The 11,407-nt window shown below is 41.3% G+C and overlaps 1 protein-coding gene across 1 annotated transcript; it reads right to left on the bottom strand.

The window, feature by feature from the left end:
* Window positions 1–917: 917 nt before the first annotated feature.
* GOLT1A (golgi transport 1A) lies at window positions 918–11,169 on the bottom strand. The gene is made up of 5 exons (XM_089518580.1): window positions 11,145–11,169; window positions 5,683–5,774; window positions 4,210–4,388; window positions 2,620–2,683; window positions 918–1,083 (listed from the first exon to the last, which is right to left on the bottom strand). Exons 1-5 carry the CDS (start codon window positions 11,167–11,169, stop codon window positions 1,045–1,047), a joined length of 399 nt encoding a protein of 132 aa, XP_089374706.1. The 3' UTR covers window positions 918–1,044.
* Between the last annotated feature and the right edge of the window lie 238 nt (window positions 11,170–11,407).

Here is an 11,407-nt window from a genome sequence, read left to right as displayed (position 1 = left end):
TGTTTTTGAGTATGTGGTACTTTTATGGTTATTTCTGCTGAACTGGTTTTGCAGGTTTTCTGTAGCTTCAAAAACCTGCAGCACATGTTTCACTATGTGCAGGCTATGAGAAACCCCCCTACACACATACCCCCCAAAGAAAGCCCTTAAAGCCAGTAGGTACACCAGGTGTAGAAAATCAGACCCTCCAGAGGCTGCTGGATTCTGACTTTCATCCAGACCAAGCCAACCTGGCCAGTGGTTGAGGATTATAAAATGGTTATTCCAAAAACAACTGGAGGGACATAGGAGCATTACAGACCGCCGCTGCTGTTTGCTCCGTGAGGGAGCCGCAGCAGCCAAACCGCGAGACTCCCTCACAGAGCAAAAAAGAAGCTCCAAAATGGAGCTTCTTCCTGTGGTGCGGTTATGACACCGCGAGGCGCCAATGGCACACTCGCGACGTTATAAGCGCCGCGTGATGTGCAGACGCACAGCGTCCACTACGTCAATATGGCGGCAGCCGTGTGGAACGGCCGCCACCATATTATACGTATTGACTACGTACTAGGGTTAGGGGGGTGCAGAAGCACTGCGGCTTCATAACCCTAATACGTAGTCAATATGTATTTTATGGCGGTTTGTAACCCGCCATAGATTCATCATCTGGTAATAGAAAAACATGCTTGAACAGTGACAATCCTATTTGGATGTGTTCTTTTGGAAGCTATTTGGCAACAAACAGGTTTTTCCCCCCAGTGAATTCATTGCTTAGTCAGCTGCTGTCCATACATTTAGCATGATCCTCTGCAAGAGAGCATGAGAGTTCTTGATGATCCAGTAGATGGTTGTGGAACCCTTACTCCATGTTCATATAATCAACATCTTTGAGTAATTTCTTCCAATGGACTTGCATACTTATAAGTGGTCACCTCATTTAAAAGTAGGAACAGAAGGCTAAATCATATGTCATTGTGAAGACAACGGGTCATTCATTTTTGTTTTTAAAATTAGTTCTTGCATGTAGAATAGGAAGTTGCTGTTGGTACAGGTCATTCATCCAGGCTACACCATGGAACTGGTGCCTCCAAGTTTCTGGAACAGCTGCAGTGAGATGTCATTTTTACCAATTGCTCTTCTCCAAAGAATCATACAGTAGCAATTGGGATGAAAATAACCCCAAACAAAGTCAAATGTGTGCTAGAATTTATCTCTGTTTTCACAGCTGAAGCCACATAACTTCAGGGGGTGATCTATCTGCTTTGGAAATCAGTAGAACTTCCATGAGTTCAATGAGCCTGACTGTGCAGTACACATCAACTTAAAGAAGGCTTTAAACTTGAATTACAAAATTTTGTGATCTGTACTACCATTCTTATCATCCGGGGAAGACATGTTTTATTAATCATTTTAACCAAGTGACTGTGTTTTGATTGGGGACACGTGGACTGGGAGGTAAAGTGGACCTAGTTTTTTTCCTACTCGCCCATATTCCGCTGTGCTTGCTCTGCTAGTGAGATTAAACAATCTCTCCCACTTTCCTGAGTTTCTAGCAATTCTCAAGAAAGTGACATTTCCAACAATAATTTCAAAGTTCACTGTCTTGAAGCCATACAGTAGATTTCTAGGTAAATGCTACACATGCACAACTAGTGCTTCCACTATAATTTTGAAAATTGTATGGAGCTAAGCTGCATGCATGGAGACCTATATGATTTCCAGTGATCACAATACACTCCATTTTCCATTCACTTGTCAGACTGAGTAGTACCTGTTATACAAATGTATTGTGCATACTCATAGAAACTCTAGCTAGAATCCTGTTACAGCTTATACATAATTCAGTACTTAACTATGCTCCAATCATCATCAGAATGGATCTTCTTCTACCAGAACTTGTATTTTAATACAGTTGGGAAGGACAACTTGAGACCCTCCATACATTTTGAGACTTCAGTTCAGGTCCATCATAATTGGTTATGATGGCTATGGTTGATGGGAGTTGCAGCTCAGCATTTTGGGTGCTTCATTTTGCTCATTCTTGATGTAGATGCTATTAGATCTTCTATAAGAATGGGGCCAGCTAGTATAATCCTGATGTCCCTGAACTTATGTGGAGTTAACATTTTTGTGAATGGGCTCTTGTCTTTTAACAACTTAGAAAATGGCCACCTCATCTAACTTAGAAGGCTGGTTATTGGGAATGTCATGATGAGCATCTGTACTTCATATTTTAACACAACATCACTTTTATTGAAGTGTATGGCTGTGGATGAACGTGCATTTAAACAAAAGAGGAATTACAGTGGCTCCTGTAATGAAACAGGTTATTTAAAAAGAGTCTTAGGGAGCATCTACAGTGTAGAAATAATGCAGTTTGATAGCACTTTAAGTGCTGTAGCTCCATCTTGTGGAATCCTGGGATTTGTAGTTTTACAAGGTCTTTAGACTTCTCTACCAAAGCATGCTGGTGCCTCACAAAACTACAGATTGCAGGTGTCAAACCACATTATTGTAGATGCACTCTTAGTTTACAACAGCTGGTATATTGAACTTCGTACCTTTACTGTATAATTGATTCTTTTGCTAAACCACTAAGCTAGAAACTTGCTTTTCCCACAGAAGAATAAGACTCCTTACCTTGCTCAAAAATGGGATATTCACCAATGAACCAAGAAATCCAAAGGCAATTGGAAAAAAACTCCTGAAGATAAAGAAGAATTTGTTAGTAACTACTGAAATTAGCATGTAGCAAGCCAACGTGAAAGCCAAACTATATATGACAACTTTCATTCTGCAGGTTTAAATATGGAACTGTCAGCCCTTACAAGAATCAGGATGGATGTCTGTGACTGTTTTAAAATTAAAAGGGGATGTAGAAGAGGAGTAATGAACTCTGTCTTTTGCTCATAGCTTTTCTTATGAAAGAACCATTCTTCATGTATTTTTTTCCAAGAGAAACCTCAATACTCAAACTGACCAACATAGAAATCTCTGGGAAGAAAGATGTAGGGACATGATCTTTGAAAGAGGGGAATATTCACCTATTCTCATCCATGCACCACTTTTACTTGTACCAATGGCCCATAATTCTTCAAAGGTCTGAATCTTAAAGGTAACTGCAATCTGACTGAAACATTAGTTCAAAAAGTATCAATGAAATTGGCCCTTGAAATGTGGACCAAACAAAATCCTTGAGCACCTCTAGTTGTCAGTACCATCAAGGGCTGAGTTGTATAGAAAATGAATAACCAGAGACAGAAATTTTATACTGCCTGATATCAGTTACAAAGAACAAACAAAAACCCTCCATGATGAAACATCCCCCATTCAGCTAGAAATCATGAAGTACTAAGCAATCAAGTGGTATAGGTGCATTTTCAAATTAGCCTGATTATCAAGGAACCTTGAATTCCATTGAGAAACCTTAGTATCTGCAGCTGGGGCCTAGTCTCATGTGTTGTCATAGACTGCGTATGCACAAGTCTTGGAGCTCTTTTCTGATGCAGGAGTATACAACTATGACTGAGTGGCAGGCAGTATGAAATTTCGGTGTTTGTCAGACTTGAATAAGCACAAGCCAAGAACAGGGTCTTATACGTTGCATTATAATAAAACTAGGTACAAATGTGCTCTTAAGCAATGTTAACTGGATATCTGTGGACAGTCAGGGGAGGCAGTAATACAGTTTTAATCACCTGGATTCCTCTGAACTGTACCTAGGCAATCAAGGGGTCCCTCTAGAAATGATCTAGAGGTCACTTCATGTTTTGACCAAATGTTATTTTTGCACTAAATCCCCCCTCCTGTCATTCAGTGAAAACTGGAATACCCAAAAAAAGGCAAAAAAAGGTCTCCTTTTTTGAAGTTGAAAGCTTTCACCGCCAGCATTCATACTTGTTAATGGATTTTTCGGGCTATGTGGCCATGTTCTAGAAGAATTTATTCCTGGCATTTCACTAGCTTCTGTGGCTTCATCTTTCTCAGAAGATGCCAGCTACAGATGCTGACAAAATGTCAGGAATAAATTCTAGAACATGGCCACATAGCCCAAAAAACCCACAAAAAACTATCCCTCTTTTCGTTGGAACACATTTGTGTGTATGATAAGAGCTCTCTGGGGGCTAAGAGGGACTCTGGGAGAAGCATGAAAGACTGCCCAGTTCCCATCCTTGCTGTATGTCTATATAGTTTTTCATAGAAGCTCCACTGCTTTAGTTGAATATTCACCTGAAGAGGTTAACAAAGCCATAGATCTCCAGCAGCATACCCAGGACAGGCCACCTAAGTAGGACAATGACTATGCCTCCTAGAAAGAAACTGGTTCCTTTAAGCTTTGGTTTCTGGAAGAAGAAACCAAAGGTTCTTCTTAGTCCAATGATAACTGCTAATCCAGACAGGAACAGGATCTAAGCAGAAGAAGATGAACAATTCTCAGGGATTGTCAGAGTGTACCACAGCAACATAAAAGGTAAAGGTATTCCCCATTGACAAGGTTGTCAAGTCATGTCCAGCTGTAGAGGGCGGTGCTCATCTCTATTACTAAGCCGAAGAGCCAGCATTGTCAGAGACTACTCTGTGATCATGTGGCCAGCATGATTGCACAATCTGTATTAATATAGAGAGTTCTCTTAGAAAGGTTGTACAACCATGCTAGCTGGCATGGTTTGAGAGCTGTACTCCTGAACAGTAACTTCTCAAGTTATCCTCTTAAGTGTGTCATATTGCATATGAAACCTGAATCCCCAATACAAACAGGACGAACTTTACATACCCATCAATATCTATGCCTTTTGTTCTTGAAGGATGCTATTGTTTTTGCCCTCCACACTTTCTTTTTCAAGAAGACATTCTTCAGCCACTTTGCTGTTGGCATAAGGAATTTCTCACCATGAGCTATTTCACCATTCTCCTCCTTAGTTGATATAGGATGAGATCTAACATCAAGTTGATAGAATGTAACACTCTATCCACACAATTATGTCTTTCTTTCTTTTTAGCCCTTTGTGCTCCCATCCAATCTCTCCCTGCAGTTGTCAAGTTTTGTACGGGCAGCAGCAGCAGCAGTGCTTATCAGGGGAAATGGAGACAGAAGGGAGGCATGTCAGACAATGAAGAAAATGGGAGTGTTCTCACAGATGGAGTGTACCCTCCTATACATTCCTCTTAGAGTCATATCATCTGAACTGCCTCCGCAGGGGGTGGTTTTAAATAGCAGCAGGATTCACCATGTGTCATTCTGTACCCACCTCCTTGCTTTCTGTACATGGTCAATTGGGCAGTAAATAGGCATATTCCTAATTCTGCCATTGGCTAAATTGTGATCTTGAAAAACCAAGGCTATAGACATCTTCTCAGAAACAAGTGCCCCACTGATGCCGATAAAGTCCATATTCCAAGCGAATGTGCTGATTTGGGGAATCTTTGACTCTCAAGCTGTCTTTTCCTATAACTTCCACAATCCCACACCACTGGCTATGCCAGGTAGGTCTGAAGGGAATAATGGACCAAAACATCTAGAGGTCCAAAAGTCCTCCATCCTTTCCCTGGAACATAATAGTGTCAGTGCTTTCTAAGTACATTTAGTGATCCTTAAGAATTTTTGAAGCACTGAATTCTTTGGGAAGATGAATATTTTATGTGATCAAAACACACATTTTATTATCTTAGAAGGAAACATCAGAAGTTTTTGAAGAAGCATACATTTCCAAAGGCCAGAAGCACTGCATCCATGTAAAGCAGCATTCCAAAAAGAAGAAAGAATGCTCCAAAGCCCACGAGGCCGACACCAATCTCTGCAAGACATAAAATGAATGTAATTAATATCACAGCAGCCTGAATGGACAGGAGGAACAACTCTTGCAACTTGAGGAGAGAAAAGTCTGGCAGAGATAGTATACATTCAGGTTACTGTTCTGGCATGATCCTGTTCCTGTTTTGAAATCTGGAGGAGATGCCCTGTTCTGTGTCCACTTCTATCTAAAGTACAGTTGATGACTATATGAGAGAGGGCTTTTTAGTGGAAGTGTCAAGGCTTTGGAGAGTTTGGAAAAGTTGCCTTTTTGTACTACAGTACTGAGAAGCCTCTAGACAACTTAGTTGAGAAAATCTTTAAAATAAAGATTCAAATAAAGCCAGAAATGTATCTACTAGGAAAATTAATTAATATAATATAATTAATAAAATAATTATTGGAATAATTGGAATTAATATCCAAACTACAAAATTTATATTGTCTATAGCAGCGGCAGCCAGAGTTATATATGCTTAAACTTGGAAAAATAAAATAATCCCATCAGTTCAAGGTGGGTAACAAAATTATTAGACATGGCAGAATTAGACAAGCTAACCTGTCTTTGAAAGAGGAAACCACAACTAGGTTTATAAAAGAATGGGAACATGTTATGAAGTATCTAAGTAATGAATGGGGAGAGCTTGCAACTGTTGCTTTGGTAGACTAAATTTGAAATAAATTGTATATTGTAAAAAAACAGTGACTTTAGAATATATATGATAGAAACAATTTTAGGTTTAAGAGACAGCTCAAACGTATAAAACAAGCACCAAAACCTGCTATGAAGAAGTCAATGTATCGGCAAGACTCTGTGAATGTAAGAAAGTATGGAAGATAAACGATTGACTCCTATGTTACTTTATGAGTTTTTTTAAAAAATAAATTTTTAAAAAGTGAAAAAAAAAATTAATGTCCAGATCTAGGATACTGGTAGTTATCTAGCATGAATTTCCCTGATGTTATTTAAAACAAAGCCAAAAAAAAAGCCCTTTAAAATCAGTTTAGCCATCTGTCAGGCAACGCTTCATTCTTCAAAACCAGCAGAATGTATCTTCTAATAATAATAATAATAATAATTATTATTATTATTATTGAAATGATATTATGCCACACAAATGTTAAAACAGATACTGCTAAAAAGTACATTGTACAAAAGTTAAAAATACAATTAGACTATAAAAAAATTAAAAATATTTATAAACAAACCATTAAAATAACAAACATAAGCAACACAGGACAGGAAACACCCCTTTCCCTTGAACAGTCAGTCCTGAAAGATGTGCTGAAACAAAAAGGTCTTCACCTGCCTACAACAGAATAGCAAGAAGGGTGCCAGTCTGACCCTTCTAGGATTAGGGTTGCCATGTCCTGCCCCCAGGCGGGACAATCCCACTTTTGAACCGGGCGGAGGCGCCCCATCCCGGTTCGTTCCTGTACCCGGGCTTGTCCTGGGTTCACTGCTGCGGCTGGTGCCTATGGCAGCGGCTGCGCTGCATGCACTGTGCGCCACAGCCGCTGCAGCCACAACCGACACAGCCGGCACTTTCCTAGCCCTGTGCGTTCTTGCAGGGCCGCGCACAGGGCTAAGTAAGAGGAGTTTCTCCTCCTGGGGCTGGCTGGCCAATGGCTGCTGTTAGGGAGCGGGCTGTTGGAGCTCCAGTCTTTCCCCATTGGCCAGCCAGCCTCAAGAAGAGTAGCTCCTCCTCTATTTGCTCCCCACGTGGGCTGGCCAGGGTCCGGCGAGGAGGAGGAGAAGGAGGAAGGAAGAGGAGGAGGAGGGAGGAAGGAGGAAGGAGGAGAATGAGGAAGGAGGAGGAGGAGGAGGAGGAGGAAGAGGAGGAAGAGGAGGATTTCGATTCCATTTGTACAGGTCTGCCTTGTTTTAACAATGATAGTGGTGGTGGTGGTGGTGATGATGATGATGATGATGATGATGATGATGATGATATCAGCCAGCTTCTGAGGCAAACTCATGCGCAGTGAAGAAAAACCAAAGTCCCTTGACCAAGTACACACTTCTGAGAAGTACAGTTGAATCCGAGGGCAGATCCACTTCTTGTTAAACCACCTTGACATGTTCAATATGCATAGTCATGTTAACCCATGTTCAGTGTGAAACCAAAAGAGTTTGGTTATGCAATAAGCCTCTGAAATATGCAAGAGGCCATGTTAAATAAAGCCATGTTCAATGCCCAAATGTGCTGTTTGGAATGGGGGGAGGGGGAGTTGGCCAGAAAGGGAAGTACATTTCTGCCATCTGTCTAGGAATAATGCCAAAATGTCCTCCATTTTGATCATGCCTAAGAAACATGCATTGATATGAACATTTTTTAAAAATCATCCATTTTTTTCGTGTGTCCTCCATTTTAAAAAAAGTGTCCTACATGTGAAAATATTGCCCTACATTTGTCCTACATTTGTGCCAGTTTGGAGGTCCTGACTTATGGCAACCCTGTCTAGGATGGGAGATCCAAAATCTGGAAGCAGCCACCAAATGTACCTATGAGGGTAGTGGAATGGAAAGAAGGCCCTTCCCAGAAGATCTCAAAACATAGGAGGTACCAACAAGGAAATATGGTGTCAGATAATGTGAATCTGTATAAGGCTTTTAAGGACATGATCAGCACTTTGACTTGTGCCTAGAAACAGACTGGCAGTCAGTGGAGCTGGTTCAACAAGTGAGTTGTATGCTCCCTGTATACAGTCTAGCTGTCTTTGGACCAGCTGAGGTTTCTGACCATTCTTCAAAGACAAAATGTGTTAACAGTAATCCAAACAGAATGTTACAGAAACAGAAATCTTTAACTGCCCTGGCCCAATGCTAAGGAATTTTGGGAACTGTAGTTTTGTGAGACATTTAGCCTTCTCTGTCAAAGAACTCTGGTGCCACAATAGACTACAATTCCCAGGATTACCTAGCACTGAGCCAGGGCAAGGGCAGTTAAAGCGGTTTCAAACTGGATTATTTCTGCAGTTTGTTTTGGATCAAAGGCCTGTGAGTGTCACTATGGCCAGATCCAGCATCTCAAAGAATGGTTGCAGCTGGCACACAAATCTTAACTTGGAATGCATTCCTGGCCACCTGTGAAACCTGTGTTTCTAGGGTCAGTGTTGAGTCCAGGAGAGCATCCAAGCTGGAGACTTGCTTTTTCAGGGGGAGTGTAGCTCTGTCCATCACAGGCTAATTCCCTATTCTCTCATCTGCTTTTCAGTTGACCAAAAGCATCTTTATCTTGTCTGGATTAAATTTAATTTATTTACCTCCATCCAGCCAAATACTGATGATAGGCACTAGTTTAGAACCAAGACAGGCCCCTTGGATTGAGGTGGAATGGCGTAGTAGAGCTGTGTGTCATCCACATACTGAAAATTTCACAGCATGGCATATATAACAAAGAACATTGGGAAACTGAATTGGCTAATACAGTGGGAGGCTTTATTTTACTGCTTTTTTTCCTACAAAGCTAGCTTGGCTTCTTGTCCTTCGGCTGTCAGGTAATTTCTTTTTTTTTATTTGGACAGGCTCTTGCAAAATGCTTGTTTACTGAGGAAGGGTTGGTTACCAGGCAGGGTGCTGTCTTTTACTTATTGAGGTGTTTTGAGTTGTATCCTTAATGTAACAGTGTTTTAATATTTGAACTAGTTGTGTATTTTTAACTATATTTTAAAAATTATTCCTACTGTGAGCTGCTTTGGATTCCATTTGTGGGAGAAAGGTGAATTATAAATCCAATGAAAAAATGTGCATTTAGCAGAAAAGCCAGAGAAACTATTTCCAAGTGTTTAATTACATGTCAGTGCCAGGTGGCTTTGGGGAGATTGTCGTGACATGAAGAGGTGAGTGCAGGAGCCAAGATGACTATTTCTTTTTAGCTTTTGGTGGTGTGCATGTGTTCATGAAACCAAATCACTATGGAAGCGGTGGGTGGGACAGTCGCCTGTCCCATGAGACAGGAGATTGCCCAAGCCACCCTTCCCACAATGCTTTAGCATTGTCCCCCCCCCCCCCCCCAGTATCCCTCTTCCTTGTCTTCCACATTTAACTTTTAATTTTGTGGGTTATTGTCATTGTGCCAAAGTGCCGTATCACTTTAGTACTATAATTCTAAAAGAAAAGAAGAAACTTTCCACCTTGAAACATAACTGTAATGAAGGAATGAAAGTCCATGGAGAACCTCCGTGGCAATGTCACATTGTCATTCTAATTATCATTGGCATGCCCAACATACAGTGGGAGGAATTGAATCTGTGGTCCTGTCTGCACTGGCCAAGGCAGCCCAGAGTAGCCTGACCCCGGAGCTACCCCAACCTTTCCCCATTACAAAGGCCTTGCATTCTCATGCTAAATAGCTGATTCAATGTGTGTCCCACTGAGCTGCCCGGAGTGTCTGCTTCTGCCATGGGTCACTTTGCTCTGAGGTCAGAATAAGGTGCCCAGCAATGACTCCATGGCTGGATGCCTCATTCTGACCTTAGAGCAAGTGATTGGTGCAAGTGCCACCGGGCAGCTCAGCAGAACATATTGGAATGGAGAGCTCCAGATCTTCTAGTAAGATCTGGAGCAAACAGACTAAATTCTGTTCACACCAGAATTGTGGTTTGGGACATGTGTCATCTCGTCTGCCCACTGAGACAGCAGAGGGAGGCCATTTTATTTGGCCCCTGAAGACAAGGCCTGTGGATACAGATGTGTGACATTTCCCCCGGCCTGTATCAAACTCATGGGACAAAAAATAAATAAACAAAAAAAAAACCAAAACACCACCCTTCAGGAATGTTTTAAAAGTTGATGCTAATCCTGGAGATTTACAAGAAAAATTCTGGGACAGAAAAAACATTGTATGGATATCAGGAAAAAAAACCTACCCTGAAAACTACAGGTAACCCCTGTGAAATCCTTTTGTCCAGCCTGGAGGAGCATGAACTCTAATTCCTTATGAACAAAAGCAAAGAAGTTAGTCAATTTTTCACTCCAAGGGCAATTTTTCTCATTTTCCAGAAAACAAAAGTGCCAGTGCAGCCATCATTAATGGAACAGCGAAGATAGAGCAAAACATGGGAAAGTTGCTTTTAACACAATCTTTAGTTACTTCTACTAGAGCTTAGAAAACTGCCTTTTCCCCCTGCGGCTCTCAGAATTCCCCTGCAGTCTCATTGGCCATACTAGCTGGGCAATTCTGGGTTTTATATAAACCTGAAAGGTAACTTTTCTAGGTTCTGGACTAGATGTTATGGTGTCATAACCTAGAAGAGAAGCTGTGCTGACAATGAGAAACATTAACTGATCCCAATTGCACTTTCTGTGTCAACATGTCTGATGTATGAATGTATGACCCCTACTCCACAGGCTGGGGTACATGATCATACTCACTTTGAAGCTCTGTGATTTCCATCATCCTCACTATTGCAGGCCCCAAAGGGAAGTAGATGGGAGAGTGTCAGGACACTGAGGGCTGAGGTGGATGCTGACACTTCCACATATTTTCCAACTGGTGAACCTTGGAAAGGCCTTTTGCCCTTTCTGCGTCACCCTGGAAATTATTAACCTGCCTATAGTAAAGACCTCTCTTAAGGTGAACTGGGCTGTCACTGGAGTCTCCAAGAGAGGTTGCGTTCTTTCAGTCATGCAAATTT

This window comes from Sceloporus occidentalis, unplaced genomic scaffold (assembly GCF_023333645.1).
Source record: "Sceloporus occidentalis isolate IW3139 unplaced genomic scaffold, rSceOcc1.0.p SCAF_3, whole genome shotgun sequence".
In the NCBI taxonomy this organism is placed as follows: Eukaryota; Metazoa; Chordata; class Lepidosauria; order Squamata; family Phrynosomatidae; genus Sceloporus; species Sceloporus occidentalis.
Note: the sequence above shows the minus strand (reverse complement) of the source record. Positions and strands in the feature narration are given on the sequence as shown.

Bases quoted from the DNA above. Each gene is read 5' to 3' on its own strand.
- GOLT1A (XM_089518580.1), bottom strand. From the start codon at position 11,169: ATGATGGAAATCACAGAGCTTCAAA. The intron at 5,775-11,144 runs GTGAGTATGATC...TATGTCTTGCAG, and splicing joins GGAAATCACAGAGCTTCAAA to AGATTGGTGTCGGCCTCGTG. The intron at 4,389-5,682 runs GTATGCTTCTTC...TCTTCTGCTTAG, and splicing joins TGCTTCTGGCCTTTGGAAAT to ATCCTGTTCCTGTCTGGATT.